The sequence below is a fragment of the Rhodnius prolixus genome, unplaced genomic scaffold (genome assembly GCF_049639745.1).
Source record: "Rhodnius prolixus isolate KJV_2025 unplaced genomic scaffold, Rpr scaffold_33, whole genome shotgun sequence".
NCBI classification, from domain to species: domain Eukaryota; kingdom Metazoa; phylum Arthropoda; class Insecta; order Hemiptera; family Reduviidae; genus Rhodnius; species Rhodnius prolixus.
Window position 1 is genome coordinate 770,891 of NW_027411608.1, and position 14,955 is coordinate 785,845.

At 30.9% G+C, this 14,955-nt stretch overlaps 2 protein-coding genes across 4 annotated transcripts; one reads left to right on the top strand and one right to left on the bottom strand.

The window, feature by feature from the left end:
• The first annotated feature begins 851 nt into the window (after window positions 1–851).
• On the top strand, window positions 852–12,286 carry Cdk4 (Cyclin-dependent kinase 4). 3 transcript variants are annotated; one of them, XM_074130142.1, is made up of 8 exons: window positions 852–1,109; window positions 3,259–3,362; window positions 3,489–3,657; window positions 5,510–5,651; window positions 5,744–5,911; window positions 6,006–6,166; window positions 7,489–7,624; window positions 9,830–12,286. In XM_074130142.1, exons 2-8 carry the CDS (start codon window positions 3,269–3,271, stop codon window positions 9,950–9,952), a joined length of 993 nt encoding a protein of 330 aa, XP_073986243.1. In that variant the 5' UTR covers window positions 852–1,109; window positions 3,259–3,268; the 3' UTR covers window positions 9,953–12,286. The 3 variants fall into 3 exon arrangements, with proteins under 3 accessions (XP_073986243.1, XP_073986245.1, XP_073986242.1); XM_074130144.1 differs by lacking the exon at window positions 852–1,109 and adding an exon at window positions 1,153–1,278; XM_074130141.1 differs by lacking the exon at window positions 852–1,109 and adding an exon at window positions 1,347–1,573.
• Window positions 12,287–13,714: 1,428 nt separating this feature from the next.
• On the bottom strand, window positions 13,715–14,917 carry LOC141455233 (protein C3orf33 homolog). Its single transcript, XM_074130147.1, has 2 exons — window positions 14,692–14,917; window positions 13,715–14,616 (listed from the first exon to the last, which is right to left on the bottom strand). Exons 1-2 carry the CDS (start codon window positions 14,695–14,697, stop codon window positions 13,894–13,896), a joined length of 729 nt encoding a protein of 242 aa, XP_073986248.1. The 5' UTR covers window positions 14,698–14,917; the 3' UTR covers window positions 13,715–13,893.
• Window positions 14,918–14,955: the final 38 nt, after the last annotated feature.

Below are 14,955 nucleotides of genomic sequence, written 5' to 3' on the forward strand. Positions count from 1 at the left end.
GCCCTGATGAAAATCTTAAATTTGACAATAATTTTGCGGCACATTCTAATTTTCAAGTAGTTTGGTATTTTGTTGTAATAAGAGAAAATTTGAAGACTTGGTATTGTTTGTCGACCAACAAGAAATATATATTTTTTTTGTATTAAACGTTCTGAATCTCAATCTGTTTAGATATCAGAAGTTATAAACATTTCAAGCTGAAATTGTACGTCATATTATTTGAAAATTGTAAACAAGAGTTATATTGGTAACAAGTTGGATTCTCGAGAAATTATATAACCTATACTTCTAAAGATTACAGAAAGCAATCATGTAAAAAAAAAACTTTTGCAATGTATTATATTTCTTTCCATGTTGATGGTGCATTTTTTTGTTTATTTTAAGAATAATAAAGCTATAAAATCAATCATAGTGGAGTTTTAGACGAAAATTATGGCTCCTCCACTGTTGCTCCAAAATGAATTAGTGTATAACCTGATTGACAAGACTGGCGAACTTCGTAGCAGCTGAATCTTTGAAGTGTCTTAAAATAAAACTAAGTAAAAAATGTATTCTGTGAGAATAAAAATAATATTATTTACTTGGAAGTTGCTTCATTTTAGTTTAGTGCATTAAATATAGAATACACTATTTGGGAAGCGATTTTTTTTTTTTTTTTTACGAGGGGTTTAACTTAAAGCTATTTTCTTTAAACTAGAAGGTCAAAGAATAATTAATTATTTTCTACTTTTTCATTATTATTATTTTTCTTTAAAACAAGAATTATAAAGTTACAAGGTTTAAATTTTATTGTAAACCATTCCGGGGATATTTCATATGTTTAAGTTGTCTGTTTATAGACAAAACTCCCACCTCAACCCTCACCCCTAGCTGTGTCCCCTTAATTTGCGGGAAATAATTTTTTTTTTGTTTATATTGTGTTTGTTGAAGTTTCATGTACTAATTTTACTGAACTATTTATTTATTTACTGACTAGATTGTTTACTATTTTTTATATATGGATTTTAAATACCAGGAGTAATGCTTTTTAGTTTCATTTATTAACGATTTTTGGTAGAATGTTATAAAAATCAACAAGTGGTTTGTTGGAGTTCACGTTGCCCAGCCCGGTAGGTGTGACATTTTTTTTTTTTAGTTTATTTTTTGATTTTTGTTTTCTCGAGTCCATATCCTTTAATGTCTAATGTATTCAACTTGAATTCAGTTAAATTCAATTTAAAATTAATATAATGTTAACAGTTTTATTCAATTGTTATAGTTATTTGTTGAAGTTTTTCTGTAAGTGATTCATTTTTCAATTAGCACTTTTGGAAAAAAATAATTTGCTTTTTATAATCACGCTTAGTGATTATGTATATTATATTTTTTGCTTTTTCTATTATTTTTTAAAAACATTTGTGTGCAGAATATACTTTTAAAATTTTTCTTTGCTATTCAAATTTTTACGTTCAATAACGTAAGGCCATTAGAGATGTGGCAGGTGTGGCTAATTGTTTTAAGACTTTTCTATGTTTTAAATTATGGGTGAACGTTATGGTATTATCTGAAATATCATTGAAAGGATGCTTAATTGGTAAGAGTAATCATTCTTTTGTGAATTCGTTAAAAATTTTTTTAGAATATCTTGAATATTTTCAACAAGTGAATACATCTGTGAATTATTTTTAACTGATGGCCCAAAAGTGTTAGAGGTACTTTAAATAATATATCTTGGAAGCAGTTTCTCGGAAATGCTTTAAAGAAATATTACGTGAATTGTTTCGATAAAGATATGCATGAATAGGGTTGAGTTTAGATTAAAGCACTTTGATTTTTCTTATTCTTGTTTTAAGTGCTGTTGCTGTTTGGACTCCAAGCTAAGCTCTAACCATTTTACGTGTGGTTTCGCATTAGTTCTGTTCTCATGGTTTTCAATGGTGTCTTCCAACCCTTCTCTCGGATAATTTCCGATGCCCATGTTCTTCGTGTGTTGCCTGAAACCCTCGTTGGGTTGGTTTAGCTATTCTCACTTCTTGCGTTCTCAACGTAATGGTTAAATCATTTCAAGTATGTTGTTTGCTAAATAATTCTAAGATCTTTTACTAATGGTAACATGGCTTATTGGTTCGATTAGTCCTCATTCTTTTCTTCAAAAGGGGGAGATTCTGCTACAACTTCATTTCAGCTAGCTTACAGCGTGAGTCGTGAGTTTTATGCTTTCGATTCATTCAACTACAAGCGGATCGAATCAAAAATTTGTTGGTTAATTTTGTATCCTTCGTCAGAGGCTTACCTACCTAGAACGTATTTTAGAGCTTGAAACACATTCTTCCTGTGCTCCTAGTTTTTCTTTGGCATAGCTCTCAGGAACCGCAGGTTGATGAATAGAAACCAATGGAGGCGATAAATTCCTGATCGATGATATCATTTCCTGATCAACAAATAAATCCATTAATCGCATTCTTTGTGCAGAACTTTTTGAACTGGACTCAATTTAAATCGTAAATTTGACCACTCATTTCCACTCTCGTTATAGACTACCCTGGCTATCACACTGTGAGCTGTAAGAAGCTCCTAGGAAAAGAAAATTTAAGGACCCAGTAGCGGTGTTCGAATCCGTGATCGCGTAGGAATCCAGTTTCCCAAACACCCAACTAATCCCTTCCCTATTATTATTATTATTATAACTATAATAATAATAATAATTATTATTATTTTGTTTTTAAGTCAGCCTTGAGGTTATTGGCGCTGTTATCATATTTATATTGTTAACTATACTTGAAAATCAGTAACAACAAAAAATCTTTTTCAGATTTAGTCATTTCTTTCTGCCCTGCGATTATTTTATTCTATAGATTAAATATTATTATGTAATAAATTTGTCTTCCCCTAAATCCAGCCTTATTTGAGCTGTTTTAAATTTCTTCAATCTTCGACATTGCAATGAGCCTTATAAACTTCAGTATCCTCCCAAAATATTAACACAGCTCCACTCTTCAATAATTCTTCTTTCTATTGTATTTTTCTCCTATTAAAAGAATTCAGAGTTTTATGAATAACAAACAAATTACTTATTTTATTCTTCTGATTTTTGTTCAACTTTATTTTATTCTTTTACATTTTACTTTATGACGTTTAATTATTATATTCCATTATTATTATTATTTTTTAATTTTACAAGTTCGTATTTTTCAGTTTTTTATTTCATTTTATTCTTTGTATTACCAGCTGCTTCATTTTGTGATAGATATTGTCTGTATTAATAAATTTTGTTTTTAGGGGCAGAATTATGCCAGGTTCACCATCTTCAGGAGAGGATTATTCGGAAATGGATACGATAACATCTCCAGATAGCTATGTGAATCTTAGTGTTATCGGAAATGGTAGTATAAATCTTTTTAGCAAAATTAAAAAAAAAAAAAAAAACAAGAAAGATGAACCTAAATAATCCATTAAATTAATGAATCATTTAACGAAATCATTTTTTTTTTTTTTTTTTCAATTCACAGGAGCTTATGGAACTGTTTACAAAGCTAGACACATTTCAAATCCAAATCTTATCGTTGCCATTAAGAAAATTAGATTACCGTTAACCGAAGAAGGTATACCAACGTCTACTTTGAGAGAAATCGCTACATTACGTCAATTAGAGACATATGAACATCCTAATATTATCAGGTACGTGGCGGAGTTGAATAATTTTGGTGATTGAATATGAAGTGGTAGGGTTATTATCTGGGCCTACCACTGTCCGGATTTTCCTGATATGATGTATCGTAACTCTGTGTCATTGCTATTTGATTCCTTCTGTGGTATTAATGAATTTTGTTACAAGTGGAGTTTTATTGATAGTGATATAAAAAATATAACCCAAAGCTTACCTCAGAATTTACCATTTTATTGGCACTTTAAGAATCTGAACGCACAGAATGAAAAAACCCTCCATTAAAACCTTAAGCTTTTACTTACCCTCCAGTTTTGGTATTGATTAAAAGAAAATGGACCAATCACACATAACTAAAATTCTCGTTCCGAAATAGGTAGGGCTAACTGCGTTTTATTCGGATGGTAGACATGGAATCTTTATTGATGCTTTTATTTTAAGATAGATTGGGCCTCAATTTGTAAGTACAAAACAAAACGTAACAAAGTTTGTGTATTTTAATTTGAACCTATTAGGGATGTACTCAATTGCCCAGAACCTAGGTTCGCGCTAGGAATCTTCATTCATGGACGTTAAGGGAATCTTTGTTGATAACTCAACGAATAAATTATGACAACTATCCGATAGAAATGTGTTCTCTCGCTGGATAAAACGGTAGTAGAGTAGTATAAGAGTAATATCCATATTGTGAATATAGATCCATAATTGAGGGCTGAGCTTTTGGCAAATACATAATATTGAGACATTTGTTGGCCTTGGAAAGCCAAGGTATACCAAATTAAATTTGCTAAACCTTTTACTCCCTTTGGAGTTGTGGTCGTATTAATGGAGAGAAAAAAATCTTGAATCATTAAGTGATTATAAATAGAATTTTTCAATAACAATGGAGAATCTGTTTGTATAAACTTTTTCACAAACAAATGAAGTATTGACTTCCCCTATGGTAGAAATTGATTACTGTAATTAAGTACTAAGTTGAAAAGTAGATTGTATACGATGTGAATCAGCTGCAAACTAAGGGTACGTACACAACGGAGCTGTGAGCAGAGATGATTGGAGTGAAGCATCAGCGCTTAAAGAAAAATATAATACATTCGAATGTGAGCGTGCACAACGAAGCTGCGACTAGTGGCTCATACGCGCTGCTATAAACGAGCATAGATGATAGAATTGAATTTTTCATTTTTCTGCTAGCTGAACTCCAGTATCGGAGCTTCAAAATGGACGTCGAAAAATTATTTAGTGCTGTCTTTACTCATTATTTTTTGGTTATTATTTTATTATTTACTTTTAAACAATATTTTGTTTTTTTAATCGTGCTTAGATTTATTTTTAAGGGTATTTATTTGTTTTTTCTCAATAAAATCATTACTTACCTAAGAGTTATCAGTAGTTTTTCTTCTATGGTTATAGGATTTCCATGACAATTTTTCCAACGTTTTCTTAATTTTGACCTTATTTTTTCTAAAATATAGTCGAATGTGGGTGGACCCATCCTCACATATTCAAAAAAACAATCCGGACAATTTCGAAGTTCCTTATATAAATAGTGAAATTCACCCAAAGTACTTCGTTTTTTATTTATGGGATGTACATGATATTTTCTAAAGCGTTTTTTCTTTAAAATATACCATTTTGTTGCTGCTGAACATAAAAAAATCTTCTTCACTACTCGACATGTTGCAAGTATCACAGCTCCGTTGTGCACACTAATCAGCGATTATATTTTACTCTATCAGTTATCATCTCTGCTGTCATCTATACTCACAGTTCCGTTGTAAACGTACCCTTATGTCGCCCATAACTCATTCTGTTATACGTACTTATTTTAATTTGATTATACTGTCTGTATTTTCTCATATGCAGATTATTGGATGTATGTCACGGTAAGACGATGACAAAAGAACGCCAAATTGTATTATATTTAGTATTCGAACATTGCGACCAGGACTTAGCAACCTATATGGCGAAATGTCCATTGCCTGGTTTGCATGAACAGACAATAAAGGTTTGTAGTATTGCTATTTTGCGCTATGTATTCATTAAATTTTTTATTTTTGTACATTATCATTTTTTTTTTTTTTCACCTATCTTGTTTAGAATCTGATGTACCAAATTTTATGCGGTATCGATTTTCTACACAGTCATCGAATATTACATCGAGATTTGAAACCACAAAATCTATTAATTACACACAATGGTATTGTAAAATTAGCTGATTTTGGTTTAGCTAAAACATACGATTTTCAAATGCGTTTAACTTCAGTTGTAAGTTTTTTTATGATGATGCCACCCATAATGTTTTAAACACATCTTAAGTAAAACTAATTTTGATATAATTATTAAAAATAATTTTTTCAAGGTTGTTACATTATGGTACAGAAGTCCTGAAGTTTTATTAGGCTGTCCATATGCGACGCCAGTCGATATTTGGTCAGTTGGTTGTATAATGGCGGAAATGATAAAAAGACGCCCGCTGTTTGCTGGCTCATCTGAAGGTGATCAGCTGGATAAAATTTTCAGGTATTCCTATATTTTCTCTAATAGTATTTTAATTTTAATCTTATTTGCGGTAAGAATATTAAATTTACTTCTGAAATAACAATTTAAAGATCCCTGCGCATCAGAAAAAGTGATTTTTTTAGAAATCGATGAGAGAGATTGAGCAAACTAAATCAAAATAGAAATTTCGTAGGAAATATAACTTTATTGTTATTATGTTTGGATAATCTATCGTAATGCCGCAGGAAGTTAGTGATGTCTGAACGCAGTGGTTTCCGAAATCTCTGTATTATCACAAAGTTACCAGTGTGTTCCTGATAAATTGACTGATTGTTGAGAATAATAATAATGTGTGTTTATTATTTACAATAACGATACAAAATTATATAAAAAATAATAATGAACAGAAAACTAAGAAAAACCACACATTATGTCCGTCTGCAGAGGTTGACCTCACTTACAAAAATTATATACAAATATTTTCCATCTTTGAAAACATAGTTTTTCTTTTTACTACATAAACAAAAATTCTTGGTAACAGAAAATTAAAATAACAATCGCAAAAATAATATTAAGAAATTTAAGTTATTGAAATTAGTTATATAATAGTTATATAAATAGTTAAGTTAAAATTATTGAAATCCACAAAATTCTATAAAAATAAGGATAAATATTCTTCTCATAAAAAAGTAAATTTAAAAATTATAATTGGAAATCAAAAACTGTCTGTAGTTAGCCGCCTCCAAGTGGTACCAATAAAGGCGCTTAAAACAATTATTCTGCCCATTCAAGTAACTTATTATTTCAGTTTTTGTCAGCGTTTTCTTATTGAACCACCGGATTCTAAATTCTTTAAGAATTGGACATTCAGCCACATAATGCAATAAATCTTCGACTACATGGAGATTGCACATTGAACAGAGGTGACTCTCGCTTGTACGACTCACTCTATAGTTTAAATTTATTAGCTGCCCCCTCAATCTCATTATAGTTGGCATAAAGTGTAACTTATTTGTGTCATTAATTGTTGAGAATACTATTCAATTCCTGATTTGAAGGAAGTGTATAGGTTAGAGTTAAAAATTATGGAGTAGATAGTCATGTGAATCCCTTCACCATTTAGTTTTCATTTTCATTAAATAAGATAAAGAACTACAGGTTTTGTTTGAAATTCTCTAAGAAAATAATTTTAAGGAGAGTTTTGGAAGTTTCCCTCAAAAACAACTTCCCTTTGAATTTTTAATAAAAAGTTGAATGAATGTAAAAACCAAACTGCTGTCAAAAACATCTGAAATTATAGGTTAATTATATATTCATTTAATTTTTTTATTTTTATTTTACAGAATAATTGGGACCCCTAATGAATCAGAATGGCCAAAAGATGTATCAATTGGCCTAAATTCATTTAGACATCGTCCTGCAATAAATCTCCGAGATGTAATCCCAGATTTATGCGAAAGAAGTAAACATCTTCTACAGGTAATCTATCTTAGATTAATTATCTTCTTAAATTAGATTAGATTAGAACACTGGATGTGTTCTTTCACCTGTCATTGCAGCCAAAAAAAAAGGTGCTAGTTGTGACGGACCCTTTGTTGCAGAAACCCCTCGTTTTCAAAATAGTCCAGTTTTTGCGCTAAAATCCTTTGACCTCCAAGGTGCCAAATGCCTTTGTCGTATCATACTCAAAATATTGCGTAACGAGGGTTCAGGATTCAGGAAGTGAAAAGTAAAAGTTTTCTATACCCTTTAAATAAGATTGAGTTAGTGAGGGAACTCAATCAAAACTGGAATTTGTACACGACTGGTCAGTTATCGACGCCGTCCATGGGAAATTGCGCCATTTACACAAAGGATACAGGGCTGAAATTCGTTCATAGCATCCTTACCCTAAATAGCTACTAACATATCTGTTGAAAAGCATGAATGGCACCAATAGCAGAGCTATTATCCGGAACGGCAAACCTGAGTTAGCCACTATAGACGCCAGAAGTTTTTTTTTTTTTTTTTTTGCAAAGAGTTGAAGGCTCCGTTCTAGACACCTAAGATTGGATTTAGCTAGAGTTTACCCCCTTGTGTTCATTAAAACCCTAATAGATGCTAGTTTATCATCGTATCTCTGCTTGGCCCTATGTTTATAATCTATCTTAGATTAGGATTAGGACACGGAATGGGTTCTTTCACATGAGTCATTGCAGCCAAAAAGAGTGCTTGTTATGACGACCCTTTGTTGTAGAAACCCCTCGTTTGAGTGTTGTATTTTTTGAAGAAATAGTTTACAGTTCGGTAGTTTACCTCGGGCGCTTTTTTCAATCACATTGAAGTAAGGACCATCCCGAGAACACGAACATCATTTTGCGTAGGCTAAAATTTACGTCGAACTTAGCCATTTTTTGCTGCCTACCAGTGTTACAAATCTCAAGCTCCCTGAATCAACCTGAAATACGTGCTTCACCCTTCTACCACATCCACAACTACTGTATTTTAATACATTTTTCAATGAAAAGACGGGGGGCGGGGGCGGAAGCTCATACTCTACTATAAACAATTTTTTATAGCAGATAAAAAAAGTAGCCATACGCGGGATTCGAACTGAGGATCTCCCCACTTACATAGCATGACCACAAAACCAGCATCCGCCCATCTTAAATTTAAATAATTAAAGATATTTAATGGGATTGAAAAAAATAATTGCCATTTCAGTCTAGTAAAATTTATTTTGCCGAGCTTTCGACCTAAGGGACTAGGTCATCTTCAGGGCTAGTTTAGAAAGTAATACTATTACATTTACAGGGTTGGTGTGTCTTCTGTCTTGTCTGTTCATGGACTGAAAGCTCGGCAAAATAAATTTTACTAGACTGAAATGGCAAGTTATTTTTTCAATCGCATTGAAACTATGAATCAGTCACGAAAAAGAATGAACAACAATTATAGTTATTTATTTAACAAGTGTGGAAAGTAGTACTTTTCCTCACGCGAGGCAGGGTTTGCACGCACGAACGAGCGAAGCGAGGCGAGTGCAAGTGCAAATTGCCGAGTGTGAGTAAAATACTTTACAATCGAGTTAAATATTATATTTTTTCTGCAACCATTAGATTTATTAACTAAAAAAATTAAAAATTTCATTTTTACAGTCTACAAAAAGTAATTTATTTATTATAAACATTTATTGTTATGTTACAATTATTTACATTACTTATTACATTTTCTGCTGTTTCTTTTATTGATGGAGGAGTGTTTTCTAAACAGGAATCACTAGAATCCATTTTAAATTTCTATAAGGATAAGGTAACACTATAACCTTTTTAACTGTTAAAATTAAAAATATCTAATTATTTATTAAAGTATTATTTTTATTTCTATATTCCTTTCAATTTTTATTTTATTGTTTAATATTCGTTTTTTAATTATTTAGTTACGTTAAATAAGCTTATTAAAGTTTTACAGAAAATATTTAATAACAAAACTTCTTATATCAAGGAAGCACAATAAAGTTTTTCCACTCACTTGTGAGGAAAGTGACACTAATGGGAATTTTTCCCCACTAGTGTGGGAAGTTGGGCATTACACAGCTGATTTTAATTGAGTAATGAGAACATTCCTACATGGTTGCAGAAAAAAAAGATATTTACTTTATTTTTATAGTTTTTGTAATTATGCTTTTTTTTTCTTTTTTTATTCTAGCACATGTTGCTGTTTGATGCATGTAAAAGAATCACGGCCGCCGAAGCTCTGAGGCATGATTATTTTAATGATTGTGAATATGCGATTCCGATTTGTTCAACAAATGGACAAAGAGATGAGTAAAACGTATTTATTTATAAATACCTGGTATTTTTTTTTAAAAAGAAGATTATTTAATTTTTTGTTTCGTTTTTAACTATAAAGTCACTGATCATTTCCATTTTTAAAAAAATAAAAAGCACTTTTTAGTTTTTTTAATAGATTGTTCTAGAATTTTTTTCTTTCATTTTAGTTTTGTTTGTTTGTTTAGAATTTAAACTTTTTTTAATGAATATTTAGTGGTTAAGTTGCGTTTTGATTCTTTTTTTCTTTTTGAGACAATGGTCTTCTAGGAAAAACAGCTGTGCTATTTTTTTCTTTTTAACAGTCTTTTATAATCAACAGTAATATCAAATTTCGTAATATAAGAAAATGTTTAGTGCCAAATAAAGAAACATTATTCCAAAAAATATTGATGCCATAATGAAAAAAATTAAATAAATTAACTTCAAGTCGCATTTATATTCTTTTTTTATTTTGAGATAGGTAAAGAAGTTTAACCCAAATTATGATCTCAGGTTCATGAAGATAAGCTGATTAGTTAAGACTCACAATGTTGTTTTAATTGTTAATTATGACTCAATTTTCACAGATTTTACTATTATTTCATCAATCTTTTTTACTGTCGAATGAGTTCAAGAACATAAAATTGGAACAAGTTGGTCAAAACATATGATTTTTATTTTAAGTAGGAATAAAAATCGTCATATTCGTATTTTCGGTCTGGCTCACGTCTCTGTGCTGAATGATAACCAGTTGTGATTGGCTGATTGGTTTATAGCGAACAGCATATCCCAGTAGGGCAACATTTCATGATATTAATTCGAAAATATTTCTTTGTCCTTACAAATACATTAAGACGGAAAAGATCTCTAGTGAAATTACCTCTACCACTTCTGTATGTTGAGTTGGACTCAGGAGTCTACGAGGTGCTTGGGGCAGACCCTAAAGGCACTTAAGTTGTTTTTCCCCTTTCTGAAATGCCGAACTCTTCGAGTCATACCCTTAGACCTTCCTACTAAAACAATACTCACTGTTCCCTCTTCTCAAAAAGGCTAACTGTTTGATCAGGCGTCTGAAGATTCCCTTGATGAACAGTGGCCTATGATCTTTTTTTTTTTTAGAATAGTATTTGGCTTACTTAGGGCAAACAGCAAATTATGAACTATGCTCCCAACATTTCTACGCGCTCATGCTTTGTTTGACTGATCTTACGACGTTTTGTAAAGTCCTGATAAAAGTTGTAAGTTCCAAACAAGACTCCACCACCAGGCCCCCCCCCCCACAACCAAAGTTAGAAGATGTGACACCTTATTGTCTTTTGTGTGCTAAATGTCTGTGTGTACCCAGTCGAATATCGAGTGCTGACGATCGACTCTAATCAGGCAGGAATCACGTTTTCTGCTTTCTTTGTCTTTTAAATGAATCATCTCTTTCTACTTTTTCAAGCAAATTTAGTAGACACTCACCTATTTTGGCAACTCATCAATGATTCCATTTTTTTCTTAAGCAGGAGTACCCTCTAATTCAAAACAAATTCGTCTGAAGTAATTACATTTTTTCACCTTTTTATCGATCACTCTATTATGAATTTAAAAAAAAAATCGATTTTGCCAATATTCAAATAGAATTGAAACGAAACCTTGGTATTTCATTTTTAGCTCATCGATTGAGGTTTCAGGCATCCTATGATCTCACCTTGATAAACAGTGTGTATCCTCTTTATTGGTGTTTCTCGTCGAAAGTATTTTTTTTTGCTTTGAACCCTTCCCATATACTTAAATGCGACCCAGAAGTTTTTGTACGCTTTAATAATTTCACCAAAATGACAGATTCTGTCGTACTATTATTTTTTATTCGAAAAAAAAACATGCTTGAAATAAAGAATAATATTACATTAAAATAAAAGACAGTCAATTAAATTATGTATAATTTAGTTTTTATAGGTTAAAATACAAAAAAAAAAAATCGATTTTTGAATTACTTTTAGTTATAACATTGTATTGATTTTAGGTTATTTTACTGAAATTCGGAAGTTTTATGTTTTAGGAACTTTTTATTTTCAAACATGTATTCTTTAGTAAACAAAATTAGTTTTCTGTTTCTTTTTAAGTTATTTGTAGAAAGTAAACATTGTGCCTTCGTGCGACCGATTTTTTTTTAAAAAAATACTATTGTTTGATCGTAATAAATTTACATTAAGTTGTATTATAAGAAAACAAAAATGTTATTTTGTTTTGCTAAATATTTTATATACATATATATATGTACATTGTTACCAAACGCTCACTGCCGCAGTGCGTCATATATATATTTTTTCATTTTGCAATATTAATAAAAAAATAAAATAAAGCTAAACTTTTTGGTAAATTATTGAATAATTAAAATAGAACTGTTACCAATATTATGAAGTAATAAGAACGCAAGTTTCATTTAAGAGGTAAGTCTTAACTCCTTTATATCCACTAGAACTGCTTAAAGAATGATTTTCTTGGTAAAATGTTTCAAATAAAAGTTTCAAGGTGTGCTTATGATCATTCGAAAGTGAAAAAAATTAACCAGTCTTCTACTTAATTCTAAAATTCGATTCAGAAAAGTAGTGCTTGATTAATAATACTATACTACGCTTGCTTTGATTAGACATTTTATGAGCTCTACTTGGAGATAATCATACGCCTATCGATAAAATCACTAAAATCGATGGGCAAATTCGCTTCTTTTTATTATTGTTTTTTTAGATAAACACATCAGAAAATCCTTCCAATTATTTTGTTAATAACAAAAATGAAGGGATTTAAATAAAAGAAAGGATTTAGTAGTTTACTGACTCCGAATTGAAGGCAACTGGCCATTATCCTTATGAAACTACTTCGAAATGAGTAGGATTTCTAGCCTAATGTACAATTTCGACATATTGATAGTTTTTCTTTACCACGAAGCCATTTAAAAGCGCACAATCATTTTTTATCTCTCCTTTTAATTTGAAGACTTAATCTTTAATTTAAATTACTTATTCAGTCTCTGAATTCTGTTTAATTATTTAATTTGAAACTACGATTCTCAAGATTCTAAGATATTTATAATTTTAAATTTTATAACTTAAAATTACATTTCTTCTAAATGGACAATTTATGGATAGTAAACTGTGGAGAAAGCCATCGTAACCTTTGATCGCGAATATATGGCGAGACAAACCTCAATATAAGATGTAAATACCGCACTGTTGCTTAGCAACAAGCCTCTCCCAAGAGCAAAAGCAGGATGGGTCATTATGCGCCTGGATCTTTTGCAGTGATGGTCTCTGAACAGAGTTCTCATGTTATACAGATGAAATCATCCGTCAGGAAGATGTAAGTGGCTCTTAGGAAGGAACTAAATTTAAGAGCAGGCATTTGGGCTCGAACATGGCAATGGAGTTTACTATTCACTATCTCTTTCTCTTTTTATATATATTTTGGGACAAAGAAACCTTAAAGATTCTATTAGGGTATAAATAAACACAAACCTTCACGAGTATATATTGTGCTAAGAATGGTCCGACATACTTTTTGCAAGTCGATTAACAGTCTTTATTAAATGAGATTTTGTTTTCTCGCTTCTATGTCAACCTGCAGCAATCTTTTTATTCAGATAAGTGCCGTTCTTGCCTTCTATCATCACAATGTATGATTCGTTTACTCTTCTAACAAAAGTTATTAATCAGATATCTCAACTTTTCAAGGGGATCTCTTTTTGCATAAGACGAGTATATCCGGAAGGTAAGAATTAAAACAAAAATACACAAAATGAACTAAATCAAACATTCTAATTACAAAAATAATTTCACACAAATACATGTTAAATTAGGCAATATTCTGATCACTAATTATATCGAAAGGCACTTATTGTTTTAAATAATTTACCATTATAAAAAAAATGAAACTACAGTCTCGAATAAAAGAATTTTTATCTAGAAATCAGTCTTACTATAATTTAAATTTCAACAATTGTACTGTACTCCAGGGCACTGTTCTAAACAAGAGTGGTACTTTTCTTAACAATTCAGATATGGAATACTTATTACTGGGCATAGTCCACATACCGAAGCCCATCTTTTCAGCACGATCTTCTGCTTTAAGCAATTCTGCATAATATTTAGTGTAAGTAGCTAAGAAGCGTAATTCAAAGTTGAATGGTGATACACTTGCAAAACCCAAAGACAGTAAATGTTTAGCAACATTACGATTTTTCATCGACACTATACAACTTACTGAATCTGGATTACGTTTCAATAATGTAAATTCAATGTTTGAATTTTTTACTATTGTCTGTAACCAGCAGACACCATTTTGAGAAATATTTAAACTTTCAATTTCTACAGGAAGTAGTGGTCCAACGGATCTCCATTTACTACCCATAATTGGATAATGATCAACTAAAAGCAAAGGTCTACTAGTTACATCAATGCTAAGTACTTTTCCATTTAACTTAATGTTATTTTCAAAAAATGTACTTGGTATTTGACTAGGTGAAGTGAATTTTTTAAATGGTCGTACACTTCTAATAGCAATACCCAAACCACAAAAAGCAACTGCATAAATTCCAAGTTGTACGCCTCGTATGTTTTGTTCCAATAAATTGGCAAATTTCTCAAACCAATGTCTGTCCACATCTTCGGAAGAAACTTTCCAAGTGGTATCTGCACCCCTCTATAGGTTCATGCAAAAACAGTTAATTCATTTGGTAAATTAAAACTAAGTATTTTTTTTAAAAAATTTGATTACCTGCATCGGTGATAAAATGTTAAATATGCTTTAACAATGGATTTATCATTGAATAGATTTAGAATATCGTTTCCTTTTTAAAAATCAAGTCTTTGCCCTACATACAGATTCTGTCACAAAAAGAAAGCACATAGGTAATTTGTGGAGGGTAATAAAACTGCAGGTTTTTATTAAGGGTTGAAATTTATTTGGCAATGAATTCTAAAAAAAAAGAAGATATTTTTCCAATATGAAATATGTAATAATCTTATTTGAAAATATGAC

Bases quoted from the DNA above. Each gene is read 5' to 3' on its own strand.
- Cdk4 (XM_074130141.1), top strand. The intron at 3,658-5,509 runs GTACGTGGCGGA...TCTCATATGCAG, and splicing joins GAACATCCTAATATTATCAG to ATTATTGGATGTATGTCACG. The intron at 6,167-7,488 runs GTATTCCTATAT...TTTATTTTACAG, and splicing joins CAGCTGGATAAAATTTTCAG to AATAATTGGGACCCCTAATG.